At 54.7% G+C, this 17,051-nt stretch overlaps 1 protein-coding gene across 2 annotated transcripts in view; it reads left to right on the forward strand.

Annotated features, from left to right (window-relative positions):
- Positions 1-17,051, forward strand: part of CACNA1C (calcium voltage-gated channel subunit alpha1 C) — a 384,443-nt gene that overhangs the window by 274,430 nt on the left and 92,962 nt on the right. For both annotated transcript variants that reach the window (XM_081589902.1, XM_081589903.1), the window contains exons 8-9: positions 2,267-2,370; positions 8,682-8,854. In XM_081589902.1, the coding sequence (XP_081446028.1) occupies positions 2,267-2,370; positions 8,682-8,854 (277 nt within the window). The remainder of the gene's footprint in view (positions 1-2,266; positions 2,371-8,681; positions 8,855-17,051) is intronic.

Genomic DNA, 17,051 nt, shown 5'->3' on the forward strand with positions numbered 1-17,051 from the left:
AACCATGCTTCGGGCCCCTCACACATCCAAGAACCAGCCCGGCACCCTGTGGTCTCACCAAGTACCAGAGGCCCACCTGGGACAACAAGGTCCACGGGCCTCCACTCCACACCCCACTCAGTGCGGGGTCCTAGCTGAGTCCCGGAGAAGCTGGTTTTGTCGGTCTCTGGGAGTGGTGGGCCAGCGGCGGATCCCACACCATCCGGGCCTTCCTGGTGCCTGAGCAGACATAGAGGGGGAGGAGGGGTCAGGTGAGATGGTCCTCCGACTTGCTGCTCCCCTAGTGACCTGTAGGTGGACCCGTGTCCCACAGACAAGGTGACACAGGTCACGGTTTCATCCGGCCACCGCCCTGGGCACTGGCTTTCGGGGCAGAGCCGACCCCGCCCTCCGATAACAGTCCCTGTAATGTGCTGTGATTTTAAGGGCTGCACCTCCTGGCTGCAATAGCAGGTGACAGCCTCCCATACCCCCCCAAACTGCCCAGCCCTTGGGGACCGCAATGCCTTGGAGGGTGCACCAGACCTGAAAGGTCCCCGGAGTCAGCTGGGGTGGAGAGAGGCCCCCAGAAGATGGGGCTGGAGCCAACAGTCCTCCTATGTTTTCTTCCTGGGGAAATGTGATGTTGGATTTGAAGGTTCGAGGTGTGGTTTCCTCCAGGAATTAGATGTGGGAGGAGAGGAGGCGTGTGTTTCAGCAAAGCCTGGTTACCAGTGAGGTCCCGGCTGAGGGGCTGCAGGTGGTGGACCCGGGGGCCTCTCTACACGCCCGTCCAACAGGGGCCCAGGGAATGGCTGGCCTCAGTGTCTGAGCAGACCTGTCCTTTTTCACCTCTAAGTAAGGGTGTCAGCAATCTGGGTTATTCTTTAAAATATGGCTTTATTTATTCTTCTCTCCTGAATAGCTCCACGCGAGCTGACTGAAGCCATCCGTCTCCTGCTCCCGCACTGCCCTACTTCAGGGCCGCCTGCACGTGCGTTGGCACCCAGGCCGCCCCAGAGCAGGGGGCCCAGAGCTAAGGTGGGGGTGCGAGAGGGTGCAGAGAGTCACAGCCTCTGTCCTGTCATTGCTTTGAAGGCTGGGCTGTGGACCAGCGGGTCTCAAGCCTAAGACACATCAGATGCACCCGGGGCTTGTGAGAACCTAGGACGTCAGGTGACCCCAGTGTGGGTGTGGGGCCGAAGGATGAGGTTCCAAACTAGTCCCCAGGGAGGGTGATATTGCTGGCCCTGGGGCCTCACCTGGAGAACCACAGATGCAGGTCATTCGGGAAGCTTGTGCCCTGAGGGATTTTGGAAACCCAGTGGTGTAAACCTCCCATGGGGTCGCCATTGTCCCACATTTGCCAGAGCTGCTCCCTGAGCACCAACCCTGAACCACCATCCTCCCGGCCCATGGCCTCGAAGCCAATGACACAGCGTGGTCATCAGCACTCATCCATCCAGGCCCCTGGGTCATTCCCTGAGGAAGATGTCTCCCCACATGACTCCAAAGCCTCCACCCCCACTTGTCTGCGAGAGCTGAGGCCCGGGTGCTGACCGCAGTGACCACATAAACCCAAGTGAGCGGAAACCATCTCCTAGGAAAGAAAGCACTTTGGAGGTGACCCAGCTTCATAGATGAGTGAATAGAAAATATTGGAGGGAAATTCTGTTCCCCCGAAAATAAAAGAGCAGAGACAGCCAGGTGAGATCCCCACCCGCCCCAAGGCAGAGCCTCCAAGGTCCTTCCCGCTCAGGTCAAGGTCACGGGGTGTTAGAGTCAAAGTGGCGCTGAGCGACAGTGGTTTCCCCCTAATCTCTGCTCCTCCCTCCTGGCCTCTGCTCCTCCCTCCTGGCCTCCCTGCCTCCTCACTGTGATCTCACTCCTGCTTCTCTCTCTCCTCACTGTCCTTGGTCTTTCCAGATGCAGGATGCTATGGGCTACGAGTTACCCTGGGTGTATTTTGTCAGTCTGGTCATCTTCGGATCCTTCTTCGTTCTAAATCTGGTTCTTGGTGTATTGAGCGGGTAAGCTGAGTGTTTCTGTGTCCTTGTCACGACGCAGCTGAGCAAGGCCCCAGGCCCCGTGTACCCGTCACCAGGCCCAGGAGAACAGAAACTGTCTCGCTTCAGCCGCACGTGCAGACCGCTGGCTGGGCAGGCCACTTGGCCTCTGGTGACCCGGAGGCCCTGGTTCCGGCGCCGCCCGGTGGCGCTGGGCCCAGCGTGGTGGGCCGTGCTCAGCTGCTCCCGGAGCTGCACTAACTCTGACCCCGTTCTTCCAGGTCAATGATGCCGTGGGAAGGGACTGGCCCTGGATCTATTTTGTCACATTAATCATCATAGGTTCATTCTTTGTTCTTAACTTGGTTCTCGGTGTCCTTAGCGGGTAAGCAGGACCAAGCAAGAAGGTCTCGACTTTTCCATTTACCTCGTTTTACTCTTTCTGCTCTTCCTGGCTCTCTTCTTCTGGCTCTGATGAACCTGGGACGTGGGCCAGCCCGGGAGCCTTAAAGAGAATGTCCTTGGCCTGGCTGGATAGAGGTCAGAGGTGCAAAGAGGAGCCCCCCTGGTTTGGGCTGCAGTGAGAGGTACCCAGGCCCACCTGTCTCCTTCCAGCCCTGCCCACGCCAGGCTGGACTGTCCGGGTGGGCAGGATGCTTCTCCAAGGACCTTGGGAGCATCTGGGCCCCTTGGTTTGGCAGAGGAATTGGAGGAAGATTCGTGGGCTGTCTGTTCTGGCTCTTGTAGCAGCCTAGCAGACGGGTACCTGGGCCATTTGTCCAGCCTCCATTCAGGACCACTGGCAGTGAGGACTCAGGCCCTCTTTACCTATGCTGAGTGGGCCAGGGGACCAGAAGTTAGAGCTAAAATGCAAATAAACGAAACAGACCGAGATTCCCCTTCTCCCTGGCGCTGATCGCAGCCTGGGCTGCCCCTATCTGTCTCCCCCTCAGGAAGGAAGAGCACTCAGCTGTTTAAAGTTCCCGATTACAGGAGGACAGAGGAGACCTAGCATGTTTTCCTTCAACTTTTTCTGCTCAGCTCCAAGTAGGAAGCCCTCCTAGTTTCGGCCTTGGTACAGATGAAGTTAAAAAACGGTAGAGGCAGCAAGTGGCGGAGCCCAAGGAGCCCTGGGCAGCCACCCCTGCCCCACAGCCCCACTGGACGTCTCCTCGGCCCCCTTTCTTCTTTCCAAGCCCAAGCCAGCCACGCCAAGGCCACCCCTGAAGGCTCCCGTGACTCTCTGCTCCTGCACCACGTGGGGGAGGGGGCGCTGCTTCACAGCCTTTCCTCCATCTCTGGGGATGTGTGTATCGGGGAGAGTTGACCAAGAAGGAGGACGTCCCCCCTCTCCTGCCAGAGTCCAAGGCCCCACAGGAGTGTCAGGGTCGGCTGGGAAGTGGGGAAGGGACAGGGTCCACCCTGACCTCACCCCTCCCCAACAGGAGGGCCATCAGAGGCCCCATCACACTGGCCACACAGGGGGAGACCAGCACCCTCCGTCAGTGTGACAGCAATGTTCAGGACAATGGGCACCCCCGTCAGCTGCCTGGAGGGTGGAAGGGTTTCCATTTTGTGTCCAGCACAAGAAAATGGCCTGTTTATAGGGGGTCATCAGGGAGAGGGTTGGAAAAGTCAAACTCGTCACCTCTCAGGGCAGAAATGTGGCTGCTTCAGCGCTGGCCTTCCTGGAGGCAGGAGGTTCTTAAATGTTGCTCACCCAGCTGACAAAGCGGGGATCGTGACCCCAACCCCTCAGTCACTATGATGGTGGCACGAGGTCGTTTACATCAGTGCCTTGGTGGACAGCAGGTGCTCAGCAGTGGTACCGTCCCTACGGCAGTGCTGATCCCACAGGGCTCACTGTTGGCTCACTGCTGTCAGAACTGGACAACTGAGCGGGGTCATCCCAGGTTAGACATGCTGCCCTCTGCTTCCAGGGATGAGGAAAGGGCCCCTGAGGAGCCGAGTGGCTTGTAGGGGTCCCCTCGCTGGTCAGTGTTTGCACAAGGCCCTGCCCTGCTCCCATCTCCCCGTCACTGCCCGCAGACGAACGTTGAGTGAGCTGGGCCTGTGATGTACCAGCTTCTCAACCTTGATAAAGATGGCTCCACATCCTCCCCACAGAGATTAGGAGCAGGTCTGAACAGTGAAGTCCCCCTGGAAATCTGCAGTGGAGGTTGAGGCATCAACCACGAAGCCCCCTTGAGCAGGGGTCTGCCTGGTCTTGCTCGGCCCCCGAAGGGGCACTCCTCCCCAGAGGTCAAAGCAGAGTCAGATGGTGGCAGTGCTGGGGGCAGACAGACTCACCTTAAAGGATGGGTCTCAGCCCAGCTGAGTCTGAGTGAGTGAGTGAGTGGGTGGGCAGACCCATGGGATTCTAGAACCCAGATCCCCTCTCCTCCTGGGAGCTCAGCCCTCGATCGGCCTCCCCAGGCCCCTCCCCACCCCAGCCCCCCATCACTGCTGCACCTCCCAAGCTTCCTGGGCCCCAGACACGCTCTGCCTGGACGTGGAGTGTCTGCAGGCGAGCAGCTCCCCTTCCTGGCCCATCCAGAGGGCTGGCTGCCCAAGGAGAAGCCCAGAACCAGGCTGCGGTTGACTGAGCACGTGCGGCAGTGACCCTGTCTTGACCAGTCAGGACAGCAATGTGGTAGTCCCCCCCCCACTCCCCCTGGATCACAACCATATGCCCGCTTGCCCTGTGGCCAACCCTCCAGAGTACTTGGTAACGTCCAGGAGCTCGCCACGAAGCCCCTTCTCAGGTCGGTGTCCACTGTGAGGAGTTCGTCGGCAGGCTGCGGGCTTGGCGTCCTTGGTGGATCCGCTCACGTGCTGCCCACGCTGCCCCAAGAGCTGATGCAGAGCACACGTCCACTCCACAGAGAAGAAAAGTGAGGTTTATATGCGGAAACCTCCCCAGTTCTCACAGGTGGGGCCTGGGGGATCAGGATTAAACCCCCACGTGTGGACCCACGACCTTTGCTCCCATTCCCCACACTCCACCATCTCCAAGCTCATCAGCCTGGTTAATCCCATGACTCCAAATCATGGCCAAGATGCAGGGGGGAGAGGCCACCTGTGGGCAGGTGGGGGGCCCAGACCGAGGACCAGGGGTCCTGGAGAAAGCTGGAGAACCCTGCCCTGAGGGCCTCAGGTGGTCCTGAGCTGGGGGCCAGCAGCTGGTAAATGTAACAGCCCTTGAGGGAGAACAGAGCCCCCCACACGCAGCACTGCCATCTTGAAGTGTTTGGAGCTGGTGGCCGGGACCCTGAGTCCATCAGTTAAGAGGATTGTCCTTTCAGAGTCCAGCAGTGTAACTCATCCTTGTATATTCCTCCCTGCAGTCATGGAGGAAGAGCTCAGGGTGCTTGGGGTCTCTTGCTCAGGAAGACAAGAGAGCAACTCTGGAAAGCCTCCATTTTAAACGTGGAAGTCAGAGATTTTGGTCACTGGAGGGTTGGGCATCCTTTGTCTGGAAACCTACTCCTGCCGAGGCCAGATGGATCCATGTAGCTATCCATCCTGTGGATCTTTTCAAAATGCTTCCACGTTTGTTGCCTGTTAATCCTCACAAGTCTCAGAACCTCCAGAAATCTCACCTCCCGTCCATTAGAACAGTGATCACAACCACAAGATTCTGGAAACTGCGCTAGAAGTTGCAATTGAGTGAAAGTCACTGGACCCTGGATTCTGGTCACTTTGTAGTTTTAAGCTGTTGAAAACAGAGAAGACATATGTCTTCAGGTGACAAGGGGCGTGGGATCTCTTAGAGAGTGGGCGCCCAGCTCTCATTCCCCCGGGAGATGAGGCAGAGGGCCTGAGGGTACAACGGGCACGTTGTGACATGGAAACAGCCCTGACCACCAGCCACAGTTAAGACCCACGTCAAGAAGCAGCAGAAGTGCCGGACAAGCTACCTCGAAGCTGGCACAGGGGCGATGCTCACAACTCCCAGCAGAGTTGGTCCAACACTGACTTTGTGAACACCAACCTCTGTTCTTTGGGGGAAATACTGGGTTAGGTTCCTGTGAGCCTCTGGGCACAGCCTTGTCATCAGGACACAAGTTGTTGTGTATGTGCGTCTATGTGAAGGCACCTTGTTTAACGCTTAATGTTGGTTCGTTCACACTGCACTCTCAGCCCACAGCTTATAACTCAGGCCTGGATGGAGCTCGTCAGACACTTAAACATTCCCTGGAGGCACCTCCCAGCCCTCGAGCACATAGGGTCATAGACGGCACAGCAGCTTCGTGCTTGGAGGACATTTAATCAGAAAAATCATCAACAAAAATCACAAAATGCGGGAGACATGGCATCAAACTGGCTGTAAAAAGGCCCTCATTTGTAGTATGAGCTGCACCCAGGAGGTGGCAGCCCCTTGTCTGACCTTGGCTGCGACCATGACCCCAGATCCTGCCTTTCTGCATGTCTGCAGTGACCACAAAGTCTTGTCATGGATGGCATGACTAATAAGGCTTAGGGAGGAGACAGGTCTGCAGATGCAGAGTCCGTGATGAGGACTGGTCATCACGGGGCCTGGAGCCCCGGCCATGGCAAACTGCACAGCCAGAATGGACTCTCCACCACATCTGTGCTGTCAGCCACTGCTGGCATAGGACGTGCCCCTGCCTTCAGACAGACACCCCGTGACTGATCTGGCAGCGTGGGGCATCAGAGAGGAGATGAAGAGAGCCAGGTGCTGCCGCCCTGCAGGTCCCCTATGGCGAGGGATCTGGAGGGGGAACCCCCTTCCCTCCATGTGCCCTAAACCCCGTGAGGACCTGGCCGTGCTGCTTCTCCTCGCGCCCCTTACCCCCAGGAAACCTCACTTCCTCATCTCCCGGGGATGTCTATGTGGTTCCCAGAGGTCTCGGGTATGGATAGCATGCTTCCACTCTGCAGAGCAGATGCCACCATGCATGACTGGGTCAGCTCCCAGCTCCAGGAGGAGGAGGATCTTAGCTACTCAGTCCCCTACACCCCAAGCCCGCTGCACAAGGAACAGAGCTCCCAAGGGTGCAGGGTGGGGTGGAAGGATGGTCAAAGGGGCCTGGAGTTGCAGTCTTGGAGGGGGCGCTCTGTGAAGTGACTCCAGGCAGCGAGCCCACAAGCCCGGGAGGAGTGGTGGGTGCGGAGGGCTGGGGCCTCTCTCCAGGCCCCTCCCCAACAGCAGGAGCTGAGGCCTCCCTCCACGTCGTCAGCAGGAGCCCAGCTCCTTTTTCCCCCCGGAAAGGTAGGAGAGGTGCTGGCAGCTGGCAGGAAGCCCAGGAAGAGCAAGTTCAATCAGACTGGAATTGGATTCAGTCAGAGTGAAGGAGAACATCCTGTCTCAATCAGAGCATCATCAAAGCGGCAGTTGGCAAGAACTCGGAGCCCACGTCTCCCAACGGAAATGTTCCCAGACCGTCCCAGCCCTACCCCTCATGGTAAAGAGTGAAAGCTGAGCTCCGGCAGCGAATACAGACCCTGGACAGTGGATGTGGGGGCTCCGGAGCTGAGTTGTCCTGCCCCCTTGGCTCACCTGTGTGCCTTGCCTTCCACGACACCTGCCTGTGGAGTGTCTGCTCCTGCAGAATCCCTTCAGGTGGACTTTGCAGCCTCCCACCCTGAACTGCGCCTCCACCACTAAGGGAAGGAGGAGTCGTGTCTCTAGGAAGAAGCTAAAATGCCCAGTGCATCCACACATACCCCAGGGGTCCCGAGTACCACAGACTGAGGCATGCACTGCTGTTTATTTAGAAAAGGCACAGACTTGCTTCGAGAGTGAGACCCAGCCTCCTTGACCCCCTTCTTGGCCACCAGCCCCTCCTGGCTCAGAAAGTGAATTCAAAGTCAGAGAGAAAATAAGGACAGAGTCACAGAAAACAGGAAAGAAGTAGACAGTCTCCAAAATTCTTTAATAGGCCCTTCTTCCAGCAAATCCCAACCCAATTTTAGCTTCTACTCATTATTGCTTAAGACTGAATGTCCCATTTAACTTTTATATCGTCTTGACTTTATGCATTTTCCCTTTCTGATTAGATTTCTTTTTTAACCCAAAGGGCAGCCACAGGACATTTTCTTGTGTTTGGAACCCTCTTTTGTCTCCTTCATGTGGGAAAGAACTTTCTCTAGATTAGAAACCCTCCAGGCTTGCTGAACCGGCAGAACATGCCCTAGAAATGAGAAGGGGTGGAGAGGTGAGCTCTCCTGGGCCTGACCTCAGTGACTATACCGGCCCACGTATAACACGGGCTCTTTGAGGGGCAGAGCCCTGATTTCTAACATCTGATGATTTTTGTAGTGTAAACACCCCACCAAGGCCAACCTGAAGCCCCTGAGGAAGCACCTGGGTTGGCAGAGCTGGTTGGGTTGGGTGGGGCTTCAGCTAGACCCCAGCTCCTCGTCTCCCGGGGCTGTAGTGGAAGTCCCTGCTGGCTACTGTTCAGAAGCCCTTTCAGGTCATTGGGGGACGTCTGTCATGAGAGGCAGCTGGCAATCACGGCCCAAAAAGAGGGGACATGGGTTTGGTCCACCCGCTGCTCATGTCCCAAGTGAGGATGCTCCCCCCAGCCATTTTATGAGAGCAGATCAGACCTGGGATGGGGGTCCATGCAAGTGGGGGCCGGCGGTGGGCTTCCCGTGCAATGCAGCTAACCCTTTGTTCCTCTTGCCCCGTCTCTCCCGCCCTGCCCACTTGGCATCTCTCATCAGAGAGTTCTCCAAAGAGCGAGAGAAGGCCAAGGCCCGGGGTGACTTCCAGAAGCTGCGAGAGAAGCAGCAGCTGGAGGAGGACCTGAAGGGCTACCTGGACTGGATCACGCAGGCCGAGGACATCGACCCCGAGAATGAGGACGAGGGCCTGGATGAGGAGAAACCCCGAAACAGTGAGCAGCCTCCCGCAAGGGGCTGGGGGCTGGGCTTGGGAGGGGGCGCTCGAGGAGCAGAGGCTGCCCACCCCTGCCTCATGGGTGCATCCTTCTCTGCTCTCAGAAGTCAGTCCCACGTGTGCAGCAGAGCCTCCCAGTCCTGCTGGAGCCTCTGATCCGGAGACAGTTTGCTCGGTGGGGTTCTTTGTTTTCAATACAATGTCCTCCTCCCAGCCTGGCTCCCTGGGCGGAGGGGCGGACATCCTGCTCTGGGCTTGTTCAAAAGGGACCATCTCCACCTCCACCACCAGAAGAGTGTGCCCCTGCCCCTTTCCAAGCACCACTGTTCTCTCTCAGGGAAAAGAGCCAAAGGTTTCTCTTGAGGAGGTTCGATTCAAAGCTCCAGGGAGGTGCTAAACGGGAAGGTTGAGGAAACCCTGAGGAATTTGGCAAAACAGCATCAGGTTTTAGAAATGGAGCCCAATCCCTCTCTCTGAGGTTTCCCACGGTGGCTTGTTGGCCAGGCTTTTGCTGGGATGGTAATGAGAGTGATGGATGGTATTGACTTGCAAGTGTCGAGGAGATGATAAATCCCGGGAATTCAGGCTCGTGGGACACGCCCAGCAGTTCTGAAATGTGGGCCCTGGACCGGCAGCACCAGTGTCACCGGAGGACTTGCTAGACATGCAGGCTCCTGACGCCTCCTCAGATCTGGTGGCTCCGGGGTGGGGCTCTGCGCTCTGTTCAGCCCCCAGTACCTGGGTTGTGGGGTGAATGTGGCCCTAACTGCCCTGTGTCTCCTCTGACCTCTGTCTCTCTGACTGCTTTCCTCCTGTGGAAAGCCCAGGTATACATTTGTGGAGGAAAAGCTACAGACACCACTGAGGTCATAGAAAGAGCAGGGTTAGGGAAGGGAACAGAGAGAAAGTGCATTGTTTGAGGTGTTTCTCTAAGTAATCAGAGTCAATAAGGTGGCCTGTAAATTATATAAAAAATACGTTACAATATTCTGAGTTCATTCATCCTCTCTCCCACCCACCCATCCATCTCCCGAATAAAGGTCCTCTCTGCGCCACACACTGCTTCAGGCTCTGGGGACACAGCCCTCATGGGACAGGAATCCTCTTCTTTCTTTCTCCTCCTCAAGATCAAAAATGCATGGATTAATTATCTGTGCATGTGGGAATCTCTCTTTCATGCTGCTCAGACCATTTAAATGCAGCCCCAGCCCTCGAAGACAGACATTTGTGCGATGAACGTGGAAAAGACGGACCGTGGAACCGAACGACCGAGTTTCCACACAGACGAGCAGATTAAATATGTATTCCGTGTATTCAGCTCTGCTCCCAGGAGCCCCTCTGCAGTCCCCGTGCAGCAGCAGAGCCGCGTGGCCTCCACCCGCCCTGCCGAGTCTGGATCGTGTATTGTTGAAACACAGAGATTGGAGGGCTTCCAAGAGCAGAGGCTGCCCTCAGAAGGGCCCAGTGGGGCTCGAAAGCAGGGATCTGAACATCACTGGTCCATGCTGTACACGTGTCCAAGGCATATGCATCATTATTTGAGCTCTTTTTACATTTCGGTGAATACAAATGGTGTGTTCCTTGGACGTACTTGTTCTCACGGCCGCCACACACCTGGAGTAGCCGAGACAGAGTTCTGGTCAGAGGCCAGAGAGACACCAGCGAAGGTTTTTCTCCTCAACTTCCTTCTTATTCTGGCCCCTAAGTGCCCAAGTTAGAGGCCGTCCTAACCCTACACCCCACGAAGAGAGCAGACGCCTCTCCGGTCCGTTGCCTTTAGTCGGTTCTAACACTGCCTTAGGGTTGTGGGGGAATAGCTCACCCGGGCTGGTGAGGCGAGCCGTCAGGCAGAAACCCAGCCCTGCAGTGAGCACCAGCATCCGATCCCTGGGCCGCGCAGTGAGGCTGTTTCATGGATCCTTCCGGGCTGCTGGGAACGACTCCCCTGGGTGGGTCCTGGGGGCCCATGTCATGTGCAGAACCACACTCGGGAATCTGATCAGAACAAGGACAAGGGCAGGGATGTCTCCAAGGGCAGCCCATGTGCCAGGGAGCAGTGGCCGCTCTGCTGTCGGGCCCAGTCTGGGAGCGGTGGAGGGGCCCCCGGGGGCCCCATCGAGTGTATAGTGAGAGCACACTGTTCTCAGAGTGTGGCCCCAAGAGGACAGTGTTCCGTGAAGGTCATCAAGGGAGGTGGAGGACAGTAGACTGTCCTGTTTCCAACGACATCCCAGGTGGTAGCAGGACAAGAAAGAAAGCCGCTGACTGAGATTCATAAAAGTATACATCCTTTGTAATTTAGATGTGATTCATGTGAGTTCCTCTGACTGACTGAACTCACTCCCAGCAAAGAGGTCTGCAGGGGACTTTCACTGGACAGAGCTTTGATGAAAGGTTTATCCTCTCAAAAAATATACATTTCAATTTTCATAAGATTCTTCAGTGTTAGGGTTTTTAATAAAAAATAAGGATATTAAGATATTTTTAAATATCTGGACACGGGAGCTGTTGATGGTCACTAAATTCATATTCTAAAACTAACTTGCCAAGCACAATGTTGATTTTGACACACAGACCCGAAGTCATGCTCAGGGGGCTTCAGAATGTGCCTGGTGCAGGCACACAAACCCCCCGAGGTTAGAGGTCAAGAGAAAACAAAAACACAGGCCAGAAGCTGGTAAGCAATGATTCCAGCTGCACCGAAACTTGTCTGTGCCTCTACTAGGGGATGAGATAATAGATCTGCTTTCAACAGCTGGCTGATGAGGTGAAAAGCCCTAATTATATGCTTGACAGGCCAGTTTTAAGGGGGAAAGCCTTTGTTTACCTTCTGAATTCCAAGCTTCAAATCAGCCAGTCAACTCTTACATCTCATGTTAGTGACTCATGAGATAGGATAATGATATCCAGCATCAGGTCAGTCACTGTGTCAACAAAATTCTCGGAAAATAACAGCATGTACACACACACACACACACACACACACACACACACACACACACACACCAGGGGTATACACACACATCAGGCACATGGATACACACACACATCCCCACACCATATACACAGGCAAGAAGAAACTGAGGACCCTTTCTCGACAGGAACATTCAGAATTACAGTCTCATTGTATTTGCTGATATTCAACACTTGCTCCAGCTACGACGAGAGGCTTGGTGGGTCGCTTGCTGTGCCCCAGCAGACACAGAGAGAAAGATCGGCCTTCCACCTGGGAGCAGGGGACACATCTTCTTGGTGTGGAAAGTCAGGCCAGCAGTTAGGGTCCTGGACCACTTGCCCTCGGCTCCCTTCACCATTCTGCAGCGGTTCGGCAGCAGATCTGGTCAGTCACTGACCATCAGGCAGGGTATCCGAGGTTTTCACCAAGAGGGCACCAGGCTTCAGTTAGACTGGTAGAGCTTCTTCTTGAGCCTCTTCAGTTCAGTTCAGTTCAGTCGCTCAGTCGTGTCCGACTCTTTGCGACCCCATGAATCACAGCACGCCAGGCCTCCCTGTCCATCACCAACTCCCGGATTCTACCCAAACCCATGCCCATCGAGTCGGTGATACCATCCAGCCATCCCATCCTCTGTCATCCCCTTCTCCTGCTGCCCCCAATCCTTCCCAACATTAGGGTCTTTTCCAATGAGTCAACTCTTCGCATGAGGTGGCCAAAGTATTGGAGTTTCAGCTTCAACATCAGTCCTTCCAAAGAACACCCAGGACTGATCTCCTTTAGGATGGACTGGTTGGATCTTCTTGCAGTCCAAGGGACTTTCTTGAGCCTTTTAGGTGGTATAAAATCATTACCATTAGTTGTAGCTTCCACTAATCCCTTACTGGATGAATTCTATCCATTTATTAAGTCGTCCCTCGATTAGATCAGAAATGTGAGCACAGCCGGCTCTCACCTGACTGGAGGCTGGAGCTTACGTACTGCACAGTTGCAGTGGTGTGTTGTGTTGTAGACTGAACAGGAGTTGAGAACCACAGGTCACCAGACTCCCAGGCCCTGCCCAGTGGCCGATGGGCAGTTTGCCCCTCTCGGTTTCCTTGTCTGTAAAAGTGGGGAGTCAGATCAGACAGCTGCAAAGACCCGTTCCAGGATCGGGTGTGGTTTCTGTGGTTCAAAGCTGACTCATGTCAGCTTTAGCCCTGGGAGTTTAGACAAACCTCCAGTCCATCAGACCCCAGAGGACTTCAGTTGATTTCAGACTCTTGGAATTTGCTCTGGGTCTCCCGTAGGATTCCCCTGAACCCTGGAAGCAAGCTGATTCTTCCAAAGACCTTCCCGGTGCCTGGTATCCTCTGTCCCCCCTCACCTGGAGAACCCAGCTCCACCAGCTTCCTTAGGAACCGCCCCACTCTGAGCCCTCCTCGGGCGCCCCTCCCCTTCCCCCCTTCCCCCTCCTCTCCTTACCCCTCCTTTGGACCCCAGAGCGCCTGCTCCATGCCTGCCTGGCGACAGTGATGTACACGACCTGTTGTACCTGTTTATCCATCTTCCCCCCTGCCAGGCTGTGCACCTGGAGTGAGGAGGGAGGTTCACATCCCCAGAATTGTTACAGAGCCTGGTGGGTCAACCGACAGTGAATATGGAAAAGGGGTGGGAGGCCTGGAAATCTGTGAAACTCCACCATTAGGAACAGGTGACCCAAACCCGCCTTGTCACTGTGTCAGGCTAAAACCAGACAGGACCGGATATCTGGCCCTGCAGAGGCCACGGAATGAATCAGACACACCAATTAATTTGTCATCTTCCGTTTCTTGTCTGTCAACACTTCTCTCTGACTTCTGCAAGAGAACAGACTACTCCTCGATATTTTCCTTCGTGTACCAACCGCTTCTCCCCTTTCTTCTTCAAATACATTCGGAGAAGTGCCAGAAACATCTTTGTTTTATTTCTCTCTCAGCGAGACCAGCTAGCTGTCTACACAGGCAGTTGAGAAAGGGTTAAGAGAGGACCCAGAGTAAGTTCCAGCTGTTTCTTTAGGACCGGAAAGCTGAATATATTTAAGGCTTGAAAAGGTCAACTCCCTTCCAAGGGGCAGAGGTTTGATTTCATCCATCGTGTGGTCTTGGGCATAACGCTCATTTCATTCACTGGTAGAGATGGAGATTTATGGACTAAATGTTATCACAAGCAGAGACTTAATGAGATCTCAGCTGCGTCTCCTGGGCGGAGTGGAAAGCAGCCATTTTGGTAATAAATAGAGAACGGCTTCTAATTTGTAAATTCCTCTTTCCGTTGCTAAGTCTAATCAGATCAGTGAAACTGGAGGGAATTGTTGACGACCCAAGATGATTTTCCATGCCTTAATCTGTCCAGGAAGCATTACTTCTAATGCAAGCGGCTTGCTTCTCTGGCAGCGGTAGGGGATGACATTTCTCATTAGACTAACTCAATTGTTGCCTATTAAAAAATATGTTTAGCCCCAAATCTATTTAAAAGCAAACTGGAACCGAGGCCCCGTATGACTCTGCTACTAGTCTCCCTGCTTCATAGAAGCAGAAATTCTTTCCGAATGAGCTGCAGACCTCTCTCTGTAGCAGGGCCATCCCAAAGGGTCCACGGCCCGTGTGATGTCATCCTGACCGAACAGAAGTGTCCAGAGTAGGGCTCAGTGGACCACCAGGCAGCCAGGTGTGCTCACAGCTTCTCTGGCATGGCAGAGAGCAGGTTGGGAGAACAGAACCCAGTCTCTGGTGGACCCTGCAGTTGAAGGTTAAAAAGGAGAATTAAGGGAGCACCAAAGGAGAAGAGCAAAGCTCTTTTCTCGAGTCCTGTTTGAATCTTTTTTTTCATGCGTGTAATCACAGTTCAAGGTTTTTACAAAGTGTCTTCTCACAAGCTGTTAAGCATTTCCAGGGCAGGGACCCTGTCAGAGTAGGTGACTGTTCTCGCACGGTAGGGACATCATGAATATTCATGAAGGTCTGACCACCTTGACAACCAGGGCCCCAAAGGGAATGTGGTATCTGCAGCCCTCCCAGGGGAGCGGCTGAGAACATGTCCACCATCACCAACCAGCACTCAGACTCCAGGTGACAGTTCAGATCAGAGCAGCTGGTCCTGAGGTCCTTCTCTTGGGCCTGCATTTTTGCTTTTTCATCCCCAATAAGTCCATCTGGTGTCTGGGCAATAGGCGCACACAGAGAAGTATTACTCTAACCCATGTTACCTTTAATCCTCACTTAACCCTCCAAGATCCATATTATGGTCTCTATTTTTTTTTTTTCCAATTTGGTTGATTTTTGGCTGTGCTGGCTCTTTGTTGCTCTGTGGGCTTTTCTCTAGTTGCAGCAAGTAAGGGCTGCTCTTCCTTGCAGTGCACCAGCTTCTCACTGGGGAGGCTTCCCCTGTTGCAAAGCATGGGCTCTAGGGCACACAGGCTTCAGCAGTTGTTGCACACAGGCTCAGCAGTTGTGGTGCATGGGCTTAGTTGCTTCTTGGTGTGTGGGGTCTTCCCAAACCAGGGCTCAAACCCCTGTCTCCTGCATTGGCAGGCAGATTCTTTACCACTGAGCCACCAGGAAAGCCCCATATTGTCTCAATTTTTTTTCAGATGAGAAAACTGAGGTTCAGATCATTTTCCCAAGAGCATCATTTCAGGCAGCCCCAGAAATGGATGTAGCAAGTTTTTAGACAGAGACTATGTCCCCTAACCACCTTATCTAAACTAAACCATCCCACAGGGTCTGCACAGAATGTGGGCTCAGCCCTTCCCTGTCCCTGAACTCGACCTCTGGCCGCCCCCATGGATGTGGTCCTGACAGGGCCTGACCAGTGCAGGAGGGGAGCAAGGCCTCCTGTCTAGAGCGTTTTCTAGAGCAGATTCTGGAGCAGTCTTGCTGAGAAAGATGTGGACGACTAAAGCATCGGGAGAACCAGGGTGCGGAGGAACCTGACAAGCACCAGCAGGAGAGATCAATTAAAGTAGAGGACATGGCGGGGGAGGCGGTGACTGATGGATGCTCTGACCGCTGCCCGCAGACTCATTCAGGGAGTTATGGGGCTTGAGGCACCACAGATTTGGGAGTAAAGTGACTCACTTCCCATAAATGCCTGCAGTTTAAGGCTGGAATCTGCTCTCCTGCTGAGGGGGAGGCAAGGCTGAAGCCTCATGAAGAAGCCGTGCTCTCGTCAGGACAGCCCCACCGTGGGTGCCCACAGCCTTCAGGATCTTGCTGGACCCCCGTAGGGCCTCCCTGGGGAATCTGACTCAGGCCAAAGTTATCACGAGCGGCAGAAAATAGGGAAGAAGATGGAGCCCAAGAAGAAAGAGAGAGAGAGAAAGCGCACCCTGAGCTCTGCAGGCCCCTGTGGACAGCACACACGGGGCACAAGTGTGAGACCCAGACCTTCAGAGGGAGCTAGGGCAACCCTGTGCTTGGCCAGGATGACCAAGGTGGGCTTTTGGCCCCTCCGTGATGTGAGTAAAGGGCAGGCAAGAAAAGGAGACAGTGCTGGCTGGTGGAAAAGGGACCAGACCTCCAGCTCTAATTAGCTGTGTGACCTTTAGGCAAGTCACTGACCCTCTCTGTACCTCACTGGTCTCCACTGTCAAAGGAAGGGCTGCTTTGCCCTTCTAGCCCTGCAACACATGTAGGCCTTGGCAGGGAAACCAAGCTGCAGAAGAGGGACGTAACAGACCCCAGGTCTCAGAGATCCAAAGTGCAAAGTGAGTGAGTGAAAGTCACTCAGCCATGTCCGACTCTTTGTGACCCCACGGACTATGCAGTCCATGGAATTCTCCAGGCCAGAATACTGGAGGGTAGCCTTTCCCTTCTCCAGGGGATCTTCCCAACCCAGGGATCGAACCCAGGTCTCCCGCATTCCAGGCTGATTCTTTACCAGCTGAGTTACAAGGGAAGCCCCCAAAGTGCAGAGCCAGGGTCCAAACTCAAGCCACTGGCTCCAGGGCCCAGGCTCCAACCCAGTGGCGCCCTGGGCAGGGTTGCACAGTACCTGACTTCTCCCAGGACCACCCACCCGTACTCTCTGCCCACCTTCTCCTCCTCCCAGTGACCCTAGCACATCCACAGGCCTCCTCTTCTCTCCTGATCAGGAAGGGCTTCATGAACTTGTCTGATGTACATGAGGGTAGACTTGGCTTGACACAGGCTGGGGTTCAAATCCCAGATCTCATGAGCTGCTCTGCTCGCTTTGGATAAGCCGCTTCATTCTCTCAGCCTCA

The sequence above is a fragment of the Giraffa tippelskirchi genome, chromosome 4 (genome assembly GCF_054371585.1).
Source record: "Giraffa tippelskirchi isolate mGirTip1 chromosome 4, T2T-mGirTip1v1.2.pri, whole genome shotgun sequence".
Lineage (NCBI taxonomy): Eukaryota > Metazoa > Chordata > Mammalia > Artiodactyla > Giraffidae > Giraffa > Giraffa tippelskirchi.